The sequence below is a fragment of the Haliaeetus leucocephalus genome, unplaced genomic scaffold (assembly GCF_000737465.1).
Source record: "Haliaeetus leucocephalus isolate CR32 unplaced genomic scaffold, Haliaeetus_leucocephalus-4.0 Scaffold251, whole genome shotgun sequence".
In the NCBI taxonomy this organism is placed as follows: Eukaryota; Metazoa; Chordata; class Aves; order Accipitriformes; family Accipitridae; genus Haliaeetus; species Haliaeetus leucocephalus.
Window position 1 is genome coordinate 2,753,071 of NW_010972687.1, and position 16,615 is coordinate 2,769,685.

Here is a 16,615-nt window from a genome sequence, read left to right on the forward strand (position 1 = left end):
CCCGGGATCTGGGAGGTCCCGAATCTGCCCTGGGATGCCAGCAGCCCCGCGGGGCTGCCGTGAGGAGCGGTACCCTCACCGCACGGCTCAGCCGGCCGCCCCTTCCCATGGGCCGTGCCAGACGTTCGCTGGGAAGAGCACCGACTGCCTGGCTCAGGACAGCTCAGGTCACTGACTTTAGGGACAGAGGGGTCGACTGACTCACACCCTGCCAGCCCTAGAGGTGAAAGCCGAGAACAGGGCCCGAAAGGCGGTCCCCGTGCACCAGAAAGCCTGCGGCATCTTCCAAAAGCGGGCTTACCTTGTACTTCTTTGTGCTGTTCGTTAAATCTAAGCTAGCTATGAGCCAGCTGTCTGAAGGCTCCTCGGCTGACCACAGCAAACGGTCAAAGCTCTCTCCTTCCTGCCTCAGGTACAGGTTGAGCCTGGCGGGATCAGGTGAAGCCTCTGAAGTCGTTGCTATCTGATAAATCAGTCTGACACAGCTCCACTCCTCAGAGTACAGCTCAGGGCTGGACAGCACTGCTTTCTCACCCTCATAAGATGTATCCACAGAAATGTAATGTCCTGGGAACAGACACGCATCAGAATAACAAATGTCAGAGGCTTTGCTTTTGCATTCCTGGATAAAAGTACTTATTTATAAAGGACTAGTTGTTCTGGGGCTAGGCCAGGAGATTCAGACCGCCACTCATTCGTTAAGCAAGTCATTTAACCTTTTGATATCCCACCATACCCACACAAACATCACTTCACGTGTCTCGCAGCCTTTTTAATGACAATTTAAAAATTATTTTAAATCTTCAGAGAAAGATGTTCTATCAGTGTAAAGCAGATTATTAAGTAAGTATTGCCCTCCAGAACTGATAGTTGGACAGACGATTTGATTGACAAGATAATTTACACAGGCAGGAATATGCTGCAGGACTATTTAGTTGTTTTACAGATCAGAACTTTCTAACTTCATTTCTACACTTTAGATTTTAAAGCAATACATAAAAAACACATCACAGCCAAAAACTTCTGAAGCATTTCTGGTTTCAAAGATGACGACTAAGTAGTAAAACTAACCTGTACAAATCTGCTGATTCAAAAAAGTGCTAAATGTAAAGCTACATTTAAACACACCAGCACTCTCAATGGGATTATTTCAAAATTACTCTCTGGATGGATATTTTAGGAACAGGGCCTAAAACATAACCTTCTCTATAAAAACAAAAGAAAGGATGCGATGACAAGCTAAAAAATGCACAAGGAGGCAAAAAAAAAAAAAAAAAAGCCAAAGAAACAATGTGGAGAAAAAGGAGGCATCAATAAATAAATCAGAGCAAAACAGAAGCTTGGTCCTAGAAGTTTTACTAACACTAAGTTTTTAATCAAAACTAAGATCAGGAGAGTAAAATGAGATACGGGAGTCACAGAAACCTGGAATGCAATGACAGAAACAAGTGAAACAGACAGACAAAGAAGATTTAAAAAACAAACCAAAACAAAACAACAGAACAACAAAACAAGCTAGGGCATCCATGTCTGAAATATCATCCCATAGATGATCTGGAAAATGATCTTCCTAACCTAGTGGCAATATACATCAGACAAAACCCACTCCTGATACTAATTCTCAGCAGCTAGGCTGCAAGCAAGAGTTGGAAGAGCTATCAGGGACTGTGCCAAGTCAGTCCTTCACCCAGCAGCACATCACACCTATCCTCTTTAGCCCTCCCCAAAGCATACATTTTTTCTTCTTTAACCTCGTTTCACTTGACCACAGAGCCTGTTCTCAGTTTCCACACATATGTAAGCACTTGCTTAACTTGACACACTCTCCCCTCCCAAATTCTGCCTGAACCCTCCAACTCTACCAAGCCACCCTGGGGCTGCTTCCTAGGAGCTCTCCTATTGCCCTTTCACAAGTATTCTCTCCAATGTGAAAAAAATCACCTGCATGGACAGTCACTGGCTCCCCAAAGCAAAGAGCAGGTACAGATCTTGTCTATGAGGTTCCCAAAGGCCTCTCCCATACCCCGCTCCGGCAAGATGCCAGGAGCAGGCAGCAGCTCTGACAACACCTGATTCCTTGGACAGCGCACGTTACAGCATCCCACTGCATCTGCTCCCTCTCCCACCTGCAGACACTGTGCACAGCAACCCATTTGTACTGCGCATTTTTGTTTAACAGATGTAAGATAAGTGGTTGCTGCTTTCTAAGGGGGTAGATGCAGCCCTAAGCAGTGTAAGGGGCTGTGTAAAGACAGAAAAGCTGCATTTTCTTTCCCTTTTTAGGGAATGGAATTTTTTTTGCCTCTTACTGTAATTTCTCTTTATATCTACTGTGTCTGGTTTTAGTCTCTTGGAGGAATATAAAAAATCACTGGTTAAGTACAAGTTACTTGTTACTGCAGCAGCATATGAAAGAAAAATAAACACAGGAATAAATATTTTAAAATAGGCACCTAATGTGCCTGCCAAATACTTAATCTGCCACTTTGTAAAATGTGAGCGCATAAAACATCCATTTGCAAACTGGTATCACGTTAGTTCACAAGAGTTAGCAGGCACAGCCTTTTTTTGCTGGCATGTTCTAGTCCAAGTTATGCATGTTTTTTCACATGCATGGAGGGTAGAAGGAAATTACCAAGGCTCTATCACAAGTTGAATGCTTCTCACACATTTGTTTTTAATTGATGTAAGTGGCAATATCCAGTTCAGGTGAATAATCTGTGGGTTTAGGCTAGTCTGAATTTGGATCGTTTTGCTTACAAAGAAACCTACAATTCAGAATCCATGCCTACAAATTTCAGTGTAGATTTCAGTCCTATTTCACTCTGCACTTCATGAGAAACCTCACAGGAAACTGAGCCTTCTTATAATATTCGGGGGGGGAGGGGGATTTTGCAGGGGTTTTCTTCAGAAATAAATTAGTGTCAACATAGGAAAACACATTCACATGAAGACCTCAAATTACTAGCTATGAGGCTTAAATGACCGCCTGGCTTTAAGACTTAATTACAAGTAGACTAAGGTTCTTCTACAAATATAGTGATTTAAAACAAAACCTCTTAGATGTTCCAGTTGGGATGATTATGTTACTACAAACTTGACTCTGCATTCTCTGTTTGCTGTACACTTGCTCTCATTTGGTCTGATTCCCCACTGATGTAACAGCAAGGATCATGAACTCTCTTTTTAATCGTTTTTTTGGGGGGTTGCTTTTTTTATAATTTGACCTATTTGTTGAGTCTCCAGAAACAGAGTGTTCTCACCCCAAACCCACTAGTCATTTTAGCATGTTCTGGAAGTTTAAATGTGTGATTGGCTCCACTAAAATCAATGGGAGCACTGACAGAGAGCTTTATGTGTAAGTTTAAATGCTTTGCTAATCAGGATCAGGGAGCCTGGCACTTTGCAGTATCAAGCACAGAAAATGCTAATGTTAAACTTCTTTCAAATGAATGCTGGCATTGACTAAATGGCCTTTATACTAAACTGTATTTCAGTAATAGCAACGACATGTGCTATTGCTGCAGAAAGGAAGGTCTCACAATGCAGACGTCAAGGACTGACACAGGGCAATTGTGAGAGCAAATCAATGCGAAGAGAGGGTTCCTTGGAGTAAAGAAGCAGACAACTTTCCACACTTGTTTGTGGGAGTAAACAGAAGGATATTTAGCAGTCTGTGGAGAATTTGATGAATGCACAGTGCTGTAGCCTCAAATCTCTCATTAAAAATACAACATACAGCTTCATTTTGCAGCATGCCACACCATTTTTTTCCTCAAAATCCTCCTCCTCCTCCAAATGCCAATAGCACTTAATTTATAGCAGTCATTCAGAAGTTATCAAGAGAGGGCTACTCCTCAGAATCACAGGAAAGCAAAAAAGGTAGTCACAAAATGCTAGGAAAAGCCTGATGACACAGAAACACAAGCATACAATTTCTGGCAATTACTTGCTCAGGGGGCAGATGCAGCCTCAGTGTAAGGGGCTGTGCAAATACAGGAATGCTGCACTCGCTTTCCAGTTTTAGGGAATGGCATGTTTTTTTGGCATTATGGTGAAGGCACCATACAAGCTTCTTCACAGACAACAAAAGCCAGAGACCGCTAACTACTTTTGATTACTAACAGCTAGCAGTTCCCTGGTGAAGGCAAACACCTACAGCCAGGAGAAGAGATGGGAGAAAGGGGACTCGCAGATGTATTTTCCCTCACCACTCACTTACTACTCAGGCTGGAAAGTAATGAACTTTTTACCCATATTCCTATAATGACTTTTTACCTACTGTGTAACTTCACTGTCATCTCCTTGACAGCTGAATCAAACTGCACAGGACCAAGCATGTGTTCATTTTACATTCCTCCACTTCCAAGTAAAATATTGAGCCCAGGGGGGATTAGGACCCAGTGTTTCAAACCTATCCCTCCTCAATGCAACTATGCATTGTGGCGGTAAAACTCACAAAACGAGACCTTTAAAATCTGTCTGTGTGCATGTCTCTCATTTTGCTGCTCTAATAAGCAGAGTCTCTCTCAATTACATACAGAGTCTCTCTCAATTACAGTTGGTGATACATTGGCTCTATGAGTCATTCACCCAAATTTTCCAAATCTATATTTAATTTTTTTTATTCACTTACCACATAGGAATGAATACATCAGTCAGCAGTAATTATATTGTAATTGTACTGCTGGCTTAGGGGAAGGGGGGGGGGGGTGAGACCAGCAATACTACTTTTTCCCCAAAAGAGTGCAGAAGCTACACTGATTGCTTTCTCTGTACGTAACACAAGATAAAATGGCAGACACTAGCTAATAAATTAAACCAAATTCCATTGACAAAATTAAGAAAAAGCAACTGGGATAACTAAAATCACCAGTTAGCTTTTCAATGATATATTTCCTCTGTAAAAATATGGAAGTGTAACCACAGACATGTTAGACCCTTTGTAGGGTTTATATCAGACACAGCTATTCACTTAGTTCAGCAACAGTGCAGCTTTACAAAAAGAACTCATATAAGCAGTAAGCTCCAAGAGAAACAGTATTAAGGAAATATGAAGCAGAAAAAGTTTGGGAATTTACATTTGATTAGGCATTCAATTATATGGAAAATTTGTGAGAAATGTCTTAAAGTTGCCAGTTATATTTGTATTTTCTTTGTACTTCCCATACAGAAACAGGAAAGAATATTACCAGGGTTTCTTAGGACAAAAATTGATCTACTGATGCCTTGTCTGGAATCTCAGTGTCTGGATTTCAGGCCATGGCTCTAGGGTTTTTTTTTTTAAAATTTTTTTGCCAAAAAAAAAAAAAAAAAAAAAAAAGGCAGCCAAGCAGTTCATTTTTTAGGACATATTAAGTCTTCTTACATCTCCAGGACAAGTTAGTTAAAAATATTAATGATACAGCCAGTGAGACATCATTTTGCAAGTGACGTTTGCACATGGAAGCTATCCCTGTGTACACACAACGTTCAGAGTTTGCGTTAAGAACACAGAAACTCTACCAGCTACCTCATATGAGATTTTGGGTGAACCTAGGAGAATGCTTGTGGCACAGGATAGGAAATCTTCAGACTCACCACTCCACTTTTCATTCAATTTCTTTTCAGTAGAAAGCAAACTTTTCAACTAAAGTAGACATTTTTTGCTAACAATTTGTCTTGAAAATCAGAACTGTGTGGATCAACGTTAAATTTGTCCTACCTATGAAAAGCTGAGGTTTTCTAAAGAAAATTCTTCTTCTAATCAGGAACAGTCACCATGCATTTTGGGAAGGCTTTTTGGAGGGATGAGGAAGAGTTGGAGGGTGAGGTGGGTTTTTTCCAAATTTTTTTAGGCAGTGTCTTGGGAGAGCAAAAAAAATTGCACAAGCAAGTGACTTTTGAATTGGAGGGAAAAGTTTTGCCCTACAATTCCATGAAGAAAGTAAAAGTAAAAGATAGCCCCAAACCAATCAAACACACAAAAGCCTGCACAAATATTTCAGCTGGGCCCGCAATATTGTGCTGGGATTAGAAAATCAGCTTGAACTGCAACTATAGTGGCGATTTTTAATGAGAAGCCAAACGAATCCAGTTTGGACTACTTAAAGTAATCTTTCGACCTACAAGCAGAGTGCTGTTATCGGAGCCGGAGGTCTTTGCAGCAAGTTTTGCTCCATGTAGCCTTAAAAGCTAGGCAGCATCCTGGTAGTGGGCACTGAGCCTGAGCCCCAGCTCCCTGTGCCAGATACTGTGGTGCAGCTCCCAGCTGGCGGCAGGCTTCCCCTTGCTGCCCTCGCCTGCCTGCCACAGGGCAGGTCCCCTCTGGGCAGCCTTGGCCACAACGTCACCAAACCAGACGTGCATCAAGAGCCATCAAGAGCCACCGAGACCTCTTGTGCGAGCAAGGTCTCTCAGTAGCAGCAGCACGTCCCAGGGAGCTGGAGAAAGCATCGCCTCTCGCCACCACTGCTGGCCTTGAGGAGGAGGTCTGTCCATCACCCAGGCCCCTGGGGGGGTCTGCCCCATGCCCCCCTCACCAGCCTGATCGGGCAGACAGGGAAGTGCAGCAACAGCGGTCCACCCTTGCGAGAGCTGGTGTTTAAATGCTTCCCCTTGGTCCCCGGGAGACTTGGGGCAGCAGGATCTCCCCTGGACGGACAGAGGCATGCACAACACGCATGGGGCTAAGCGACAAAGCCTGGCCCACGTTACTGAAGGTAGAGGCTTGGTCCGAAAACATCCAGAGTGCTGCCATGATTAAAGCTACTTGAGCCCACAGGCCATAACTAGTGTTTTCATTCCCATCAAGCTGCAGATGACTTTATTTCTGGTAAGCCGTTAGATTCACACCAGAAGAACTGCACAGTACACACTAGGACCAATCAGCATTGTCATCATAGGAAAAAACTCTTTGGTCTTCAAACCTCCTTGTCTCCTCTGTGGTTTCTTAAAAGCAGCTCTGTGAAAATAGCTGAGGGATGGAGAAGCAGGAGGTGCTCTTTGCTCGTCTGCAGTGACTGACATGCACTGCTATTGTCAAAGCTCTTCCTCCTTTTGCATGTCTACAGGGGCAACTCAAGCCTAAAGCTGTCACCTTTCTGCAGCAAATGCCTGTGGTCCTGCCTGGCCGCTGCCAGCCACCCAAACCCCCCTCACTGCCCAGGCAGGCAGGGCACCTGAGGACCCCACTAAATCTGCCCCTGTGCTACTCAGCTTCTTTAGGGGGAACAATGGGGTTTCCAGGCAACTTTCCCAAAGCTGAGTAATATTTATTGAAAACAAAAGCATTTTGTAGAAAAGCACAGCCTCAGGCGATGAACACACAAGCAGTTCACCCAGGCAGTCAGGCACCTTCCCTCTGCTGGATGGACAGCCCTGGCAACAGGAGCTCCCCCAGCAGCTTTCTCTCTTACGCTTACCTTACTTCACAAACAGAGTCTCTCTCCAGGGACAGAGATTTATCATTTGACCCTTTGTTTGTCGCGGCCACCAGACCGGGCCAGAGGGCTCACGTTTCCCAAGATAGGGGATGGATCTTCAAAGGCTCCTTTCCCAGCAGAGGGCTTGGATTAAATACCAGCTCCACCTCCTGCCCTGTCCTTTGGTCCCCGAGAAAGTTCAGAAATACAGCTGCTAGCAAGCTTGTCAAAAGCCATAAAAGTCATACAATTAGCCCCAAAACACCCTGTGACTGCGGCATCTGGTCACAGCTACTAGCATGCTGGCAAAGCCTTCCAGCCTTGAGCCGTCTGCGTGCCTGTGGAAGTCTTGCAAAGGTCCAGCTTGCGCTGCTGTTTTCTGCTTCTGATTTAGAGGAGTTGCTCCACCACACTGGGGACGCTTGAACTTGTAAGAGCTTTTTGGCAACAACCAGGTCCTCTCCTTCCTCTCCCTCTTGAAGTCCCAAGATCCTTACATCAGGCACCAATTACCCCAGATCTTCTGTTTGTTCCAAACACAAGCATGTGGGTTTGTTTTCTTTCACAATGACCTCACAGAGTTTTGTACACTTTGCAAGTTTTCTTTCTGCTTGTTCCAACCAACTCATCAGTCCCAATGAGATGTTGTTCAGATTACTCAGTTCTCCTTTTCACACTGTTCATTACATAATTTTGACAACTTTTTATCTGCTGACACAAAGGCTGCCAGGTTCTTCTCTGTTATCTCTGGTTTTCCTTGCAATAGCTCTTTCAAAAAGCCATCTCTGTGTTTTCTATTAGCTGCTACGCTTGAGCAGGGCATAGGTAAGATTTGGAGACTCAAGATTCTCTGTTGTGAATTTCTGAATCGGAAGTAATTCAGAAAAGCCTTTTCTGTATTCTTTGGCATCCTAAATCAGTTTCCATTGTCCCCAGTGCACAGGGAATATTAAAGATAAAAAACAGATAAAGTAGGAATCATCAGGCATCCATTTGTTCACAGTGCTCATCTCTTTCATCACTAGCTTTTATCCCTTTCCTAAATCATGTTTCCACCAGGATCAAGCACACAGGCAAAAGCACTGTGATAGCTCTTCCAGCACAGCTGCGTGTCCTGGCAGAGTGCAACACTGGGCTGTCCTCCTTCAGCAAAAGAATATGAAATTTCACTCTTAGAGTATTCCCTTGCATTATGTTGTCTATTTACTTTGTTCACTGCTCCTTCCATTTACTTCTGCAGACGAACATGATGTGATGTGGTGGAGTATGCCTGTAACACACTATGAGCTCTGCTTTGTATTTGTGCTGAGCACGTCTCAGCTGGCCCAAGGCAAACCTACCCATCTGCAGTCTACACAGCTTTGGCACTTTTTTGAAGAAAAATCCATCAGATTTGCAACCCTGTCCAAACAGTTGGCCCACACCCCACAGGGAAACCAACACATGGAAGTTGGTGAGCCAGACCGTAAGACAGGGGACTTCTTCTCGTGTTTTAAGAGGGGGGGGTTCTGGGCCATACTTCTCCTCGGATCAGAGTGACAAGCACAACCACGGGGAGTAAGAGTTTGAGAAGAAAGAGATACTCCAACCCAAGCAACCTCCCATTTGGTTGCCTCATGTCAGGATTTCCATTAATCTGGAAGATCATGTTTTTGTGCTTCAAAAGCAAAGACTTCTTGGTTGAGAAACTTCCTTGGTATGCTCCAAAGGGGTTAAAGTAAAAGCCCATGTTGCTCACCGTCTAAGCAAAATTCTGAAGCAAACCTGCACTCAGCCAGGGAAGTGGGAAGACTCTGCTCACAGCAAGCAGCAGCCCCAGGAGGGAGAGGACAAGTGAGCCTCAGAGCCGGCGCGAGCAGAAACAAAAGTCTGCCCAGCAAGACTTGGCTTAGGTGCACGAGGGAGCAGGGTCACGGTGTGCAGGGGGGTCCTGGGCCAGGCTGCAACACTGCCCTTGGGGAAAGAAAAAAACCTCAACCGGTAGCCTTCTGGAGTGCATCTGCAAACCACAGGGATGCACGCAGTGAAAGATTATAAATGCAAAACTTTTCTACTGCATGGATCTGCTCTCTCTGCATCTGCCAAATCACTTAGCCTACTGCATTACCCTGAAAACCAGCACATCTGCCTAAATGCTTGTCTGTCTCTCCCAGCTACATCAGATCAACTAATAATATGTAACCTTTGCCCACAAGCCTTGTCCCTCTAAGGAAAGTTATAAATGTGCTTGGCCTACATAAATTACACTTAACTCTGATACTCACCTGGCCCCTAGGTCCTACGCAGACTGAAAAAATACTTGAAATATTTATTTGGTTTCACTGGCTCCAGAAATTGAACTCCTGTGAGTTCAGTTTACTGCTTTCCGTAAGCTTGGTGGTTTTATCCTCTTTTTTTATACCACGATTGCTAGGATGACTAGCAGGCTCATGGTGGGCTGGTCAGTGATCTCACATCACAAGATACGAACAGAGCTGCTAACAGACAAAGTACATATTTATATCTATGTCCTGAAATAGCTGGCTACAGAAAGTGCTTACAGGTGAGCTAGTCAGATCCTGATGGGTGCTAGCAGTAACGTGGTAGAAGGTCACCTGAGGGAGTCAGCCTAGTCACACCATCAGTTTCCACAAGCTGTTGGAGGTCACTGTCTAGTAACTAGTTTATTACCCACTGCTGCTGTGGCAGCTCATTAGCTGCTGCTGTGTTTACTCAATGGCCGCTCTCAAGTAATCCACTCTAAGCAAGAAAGCAGCCGCAGTGACTCATCTTCTACCCCAGCAAGCTTCATCCTGGACCAGGAACATGCAATGGTGAAGATTCCGCATCTGCAACCACAAAACCTGCAGCCAAGGAACACATCTATTGATGTTGAACATCACAACCACCAGGACCATGCCTAATGTTTCCTGGAGCTCTGCAAAACTGCATCTGGCAGTTAGCCACTTCAAAGGTCAACACTGGCAGCTTCAATTTTCTAGGGATGCTTCTAGGCTTGCAGTCCTGTACATAATTCCTGCGTGGCAGGCGGCTGGTAGCAACTGAGGATGTGTATGAGTGTGTACACACAGACTGAGACAAAATCCACAAAACTGGAGAATGCGTTTTTTCAAGGGTTTATCAAAATAGCCCCAAGTTAGATAACTGTAATATCTAGAACATCTCACACACATTTTAGGGGAATGGAAAGTAGTTGTACATTTAATCCTGAAATCTACATTTGCCATCTGAGCTTTAAGTATAACCTGTTGCACTGTCACATTCATTAGGTATTGAATGCCCTATGTTCAGAGATATTTGCCAAATGATTTTTCATTCAAGTATAATGCATCCAGCTTCCTGTCTCTTCCCTTTATGCAGAAAGTACACTTCAAAGTATACATACGGTAGAGTGCATCCATCAGAACTTGAGCACAGGGGCTCTGGTCATAATGCTACTCCTGCAAGGGAGCTCCTTTCGACAGACGTTCAGTGATTGACTTCTGGCTGAGTACCCTTAAACAGAAACTGGTAAAACTGGCAAAATTAAACAAGAGGTTAATTTCACAGCCCAGGAAACCTGGAATTCAACCTGTCAAGACTACTCTGAGATTTGTTTTTTCTTTTTCAATTGATACTCTCTATCCCTTTTTGTTGAGTGGATGATTTTAAAAATACAAAATGCTACAAATCAAAAGGCAGGAATGAAAGCTTGTTCTGTTTTTTTTTTCCCAGAAACTTGCATGTACTTATTAAGCCCAGAATGACTTTCCAGTTTTTACAGGGATTATAGAAAATTGCACATTGATAAATTTACCACTGGTCTCAAAATTCAGAAGATGCCAAAGTATTTTACAGGATGCTGTGGGCTTCTGTGGAGAGGGGCTGATGCCCAGTGGCTCCCTCCCCTCTGCCTCAGTAGTTGCAGTCTCTAGTACCACTGGAAGGAGATTCAGCTGCAGAGCTTCAGCTCCAAGCAAGACATTTGGACTACCCAGAATTACGTTTGTAAGGATCACTTGTTATCAAAAGCAAAAGACACCTCCTTGTGCAAACTCCAGTCTAAGGAAACAGGAAGAAATGGATGCCAATGAATGTTATGAATGTTTAGGCATTTAGGAGATTTAGGAACCAGTATTTTGCTTTCTGCAAGGTATCTAACTGCTGTCTGTAATCAACAGAGTTTTGATACATTTTAGCTTCCCCAGGCTTTGTGTTTTAATTAAAACAGCCAGTCGAATTCTTCTTCTGGACTGAGTCCAAGTCAGTGAACCACATCATACATCTGAATTCATTCAGGCCATTGGATGTCACCCAGAATATGCACAGGGCTCTGCCATCTGTCTGGCCCCTTCCACTCTTCATGTGTCTGTCACGCCGTGGTGGCCTCTCTGCTTCCCCTCGCTAGGCAATGGTCAACAGACGAATTCCTTCAGGCTGCCCCTTCACATGCTCCCCAGCTGCCCAGGGACACTTGTCATTGCAGATGTTCAGACTTTATTCTTAACACAGGCCCCAAATGTTTCAATTTTTTTCTAGATAACTTTGGAAGTCAAAAGCTAGCGAAAGTTCTGGCAAATTTTAGCACTTACTACAATGTCATTCCAGTGAATATCCAGTATTATCCCCAGGCATTTGCTTGCAAGGGCATTTAGCATACCCTGGTTGAGCTGTAAGACACATTTATCAAGACAGAAACAGCGCTTGAGATATAAACTGGTCATTGGAAAAAATCTGTCAATCTGACCCTGCCAGTTCATGACACTGTTTCCTTCAGGATATCCTCACTGACTCCCATTTCACTGCCAAAGTAAGTAAAAGCTTGTCAAAACTTTCCAAAGTAATAGAGTTTTTGGGCACTCGTTAGATTTACATTTTTTCCTCCCTAACGGATTATTAAGGCTGTTTGTTAGGCCTCATTCTACCTACTTTACATCCTAAATATCCTAGCATGATCACATGGAAGTTAATGAAGTTTAGCTAAATCCGTAAAACACCATTTAGATTAACTTACCTTAGTGCACTTGGGCTGCCAAATCTCACCGGGCACTTAACACTACCCACAGGTAACGGTTCCCTTGTAAATGTGTGCCCTGATTTATTGCTTGGAACGGAATCAAAGGACCCCCAAAGGCCCCAGCAGATCCAACCCCGCGTCCTCCCAGCTGGCTGTTAGTACCAACAGTGGTTATAGATGGACGCTCACAGAAGAATTAAGTGTAAAACAAGCACATTGAGATCCTCCCCCCTGTGCCCTCCCAGTCCCTGCTGCCATTTTTCAGCGCGGAGGACTGCCTGAGCTGGTTGTGGTTATCAACTGTGTCAACAGATGAGCCCAACTGAGCAGCATGTGCCTCATACTTATTCTAAATAAAAAGAAACTATGCAGAAAATAAACCCTGCAGAAATAACTTTGGTCTATCTGCCAAGCTTTGTGTGGTCTTTCTAAAAACAATCCTTGTCCAGTTTTTCTGAGAAAGCCTTTTAGTGCCGTATTATTTGCCACGAAGTACAGTTCAGAAGTTATTTGAGACACGGCAAATGCTGGAACGCTCAAAGGTGTTACCAAAGTTCATACAGTGTCAACGAACACGTTGAGCACTGGTCCCAACACATTTTCTGTGTGTTTACAGTTTCCCCAGGAACAGTGAATTCTCTAATGGAAAAGTATTTTCTGCAAACATGCAGCCTTTGGGGGGAAATCGGAGCCAGGAGCTCGCGCCGAGCGCACGGGAGCGCTCCCACACACTGCCCTCCCCGCTCGGCAGCGCCGGCTGGAGTCCTGGCGTGCCTGGCTGGCCACTGGCAGTGACTCACCGCTTCATTTCTGGTGTCAAGAGATGGATTTTTCAAGTCTCAAATTGTCCCGGCAGCTGATCCCACCAGTTTTGCCTGTTACCCTGCAGAGTCAGAAACTTGTGATGCCTGCAGAGAAAGCTTGTTGTTTACAGAAGAAATTTGCAGTTGTACTCGCCCAAGAAGTATCAGTGGGCATCTTTGGGATTACAGAGGCAATTAACTCCATATTAAATGTTAACAAGTGATTAGACTAGCTCCACAACCTTTATTTTGGGTTCAAATTTCACACATATGCTGCCCATCTTTTAAAAGTGAAGGTGTAGGATTGTCTTTTCCAGCCTCTGCTCGAAGCTATAAACTCAAATAGCATTGACAGCTGCTCCACAACTCACACACAAGAGATATTTGCCATGAAACATGTTATCAGTGCAACTTTCTGACATGGTCCCCAGCCTCTCCCTTTACTGTGGAGCAGGAGAAAGACACATTTCCACAGCACAGAGAGGGTGAAACTCCCAGAGCTGCTGCTCCTCCTCCACACCTCAAAAGCTGAGAGTAAACTAGGCCACAAGAGTAGCTTCTTGCCAAGTTTTATCTTGGAAAACAAGAGAAATATTTATGACTGTTGGGAACTCGGAAAAAAAAGAGACAACTTTTCAATGCATGATACTGAAATAACCCAAAGTTTTGAGCCAGTATTCCTATAACTACAGTGCTCCGAGGGAGGAAAACATAAGGTCTCGCACACCAGTCTTCAAAAGTCTGGTCTCTAACGCTACTAAGAAGCTGATCCAAGCAGACCTAGCATACGACAACCATCTAAGGCCAAAAATCTTCACATTCAAAATTTAGGAAAATGTAATTTCACAAGATCACTGCAAACCAGAACTTTGCTATATAGATTTTATTTTTTCATTTAAAAAAGAAAAATGCTAATGAAGGGGGGGATCAATAGAATACATCGTGCAAATACGTAAATAAATTTTCTGTACATATTCTTAAGATGCAAAAAAGCACACAATGCTTTAGAGAGCAAGGGATACAGCATGCAACACAAAGAAAGCAACCAAACAGGGATATTCATATATGTGGTTATTTCCTTGTTTTTAAAAAAGTGCTCTATTTTATTTTCTTTTCCACAGGGTTTTTTTAATCCATGCTGGCTTTTTAAAAATCTGCTTTAAAAAAGAAATCAAAGCCTGCAATTTCTTTTACATTTTGCAAATAAAGGAATTGTTTCTTTGTTATGCTTCCGACTCTTGAGGCATAGTACAGGAGTACTAACGGTCAGGAAACTGGCCTCAAGAAATGCCCGTGGTTGTCCTTGCAACCCTCTGGGGAGGAAAATGGCTCTGTTTCCCAGCTGTTCTCAGACCCATGAACCAAGCTGTTTCAGGAGAATATAGACTGATTCCAGCAGTGGAAGCATACAACGAATTTTAAACCTGCTTTCCTCCTCTACATCTCTGTGCCACATGCAGCCCAGTGAGGAGAAGATTAAACCCACAGAGCCTTACTGAAAACAGATCTAACTGGGTAGCTCAACCTCTGCTTAGCTATTTCATGAGAGAACAAACCTGAGTTACTTCTTTGTATCTCCCTCCGTAAGTAATTCAGTAGTATATGAGGGCTTAAATTCTGCATCAGATATGGAAGTGGAAAGAAAATTATATCAACTAAAAGTTTGTTTAATCATGGCCTGAGGGATTGCCAAGGGACCATTGGATAGAAATTATAAGCACAAGCTAAATTATCTCTTATATTAAGCAAAACCTGTGGCTGCCTGCCAGATGATGAGAAATAACTATATGGTGGAGGCCTGCAGATGGGCAGGTCAGTGACAGGCAGAAGGCTGGCAACTACCAAAACCTGCTGCACCTAACATTTGTTCTTTGGCATGGAGGAAATGTGTCACAAGAAGCAGCTGGCAACCTTACTGGGACAGGAAAGGAGTCCTCCGGTGCAGGATCTGAGGCAGACATGTGCATTCCCTACTGACTAATTTTCGTGGTTAAAACTGATGAAGACACTCCCCATCAAGCACTCACCTACAGAACACCATGCACAGGCTTGCTATTGCTGGTGTGACCCACACACTGCATAAGTGCACTGTCTTTTGTCAGGCTCATTACCTGCTTTACTCATTTGCTCAATCTCCAGGACATCCAAAATCCCTAACATCAAAATTTCCTTCTGGGCACATTTTCCCTCTGCAATTTATATCCTTTCTTTTCAGGGAAGAAGTGTAGATGATAGACATTTCATGGGACAATGAAATAGTTTAGTAAGTCTTTCTTATTGAAAAGCAACTGTGGGCCACTTTTTCAAGATGCTTACCCTTCTTGTGGGAGTTCCTGGTTATATCAAAACAAATGTGAAATAAACCAAACTGGGCACACTTTGACAGTGTCCAGTTAACATTATTATTTATTCTGCAGATGATGAAGGAGATTCCCATTGTAGCACCATGGCTTGAATTGTCAAATAAAATCACACCTCATCTTTTTGAATGCCCTTCCACAACAGCTCAGAGTTAGGTGCTAGAATTCAGCCTCAGGGGGGCCTTTTAATAAACATTAATTGAAAAGGAAAAGTATACTTTCTGTTCCAGGAGACCTGAAACTTTGCTTTTAGTTTGTATATGGTCATATTGTGTCTTAGTACAAGCGTTGCCATAGAATTACCACATATGGAAACCTGGGCAACAGATCATGCGAACAGACATAATCCTAATAATGAAGTATGTAAACAAACAGAAAGCAAATTCCACTGCAACCAAACTGTACTCATCAGACAGTCCTGTTGTAGTATATTTCTATGCCAGCTATGAAAGAAACATGGTAGCATAGCTGAATATAAAAATGAGGTTCAACAAAATTCAGAGCCTGGTCAAGATGAGTCAAATATTAATTATGATATTCAAAACTACCAGCCATTTGTTAACCTCAGAAAATTCTCAGATATTGATAACAATCTTTGATATGAGGGATATGGATTTGATGGATGGATGACTCAATGGATAAGGAATTGGCCGGATGCCCACATCCAAAGAGTTACAGTCAACAGCTCAATGTCCAAATGGAAACCAGTAATGAGTGGTATGCCTCAAGGGTCCATACCGGGATCAATACTATTTAATATCTTCGTCAATGTCATGGACAGTGGGATTGAGTGCACCCTCAGCAAGTTTGCCAACGACACCCAGCTGTGTGGTGCGGTTGACACGCTGGAGAGAAGGGATGCCACCCAGTGGGACCTTGACAGGCTTGAGAGGTGGGCCTGTGCAAACCTCATGAAGTCCAAGAAGGCCAAGTGCAAGGTCCTGCACTGGGGTCAGGGCAACCCCCGGTATCGGTACTGACAGGGGGATGAATGGATTGAGAGCAGCCCTGCAGAGAAGGACTTGAGGGTACTGGTGGATGAAAAGATGGACC

General features: G+C 43.6%; 1 protein-coding gene across 1 annotated transcript in view; it reads right to left on the bottom strand.

Moving 5' to 3' along the window:
* MAMDC2 (MAM domain containing 2) overlaps window positions 1–16,615 on the bottom strand; it is a 63,859-nt gene that overhangs the window by 30,372 nt on the left and 16,872 nt on the right. Inside the window, exon 2 of the mRNA XM_010568731.1 lies at window positions 302–567. Coding sequence (XP_010567033.1) covers window positions 302–567 — 266 coding nt within the window. The remainder of the gene's footprint in view (window positions 1–301; window positions 568–16,615) is intronic.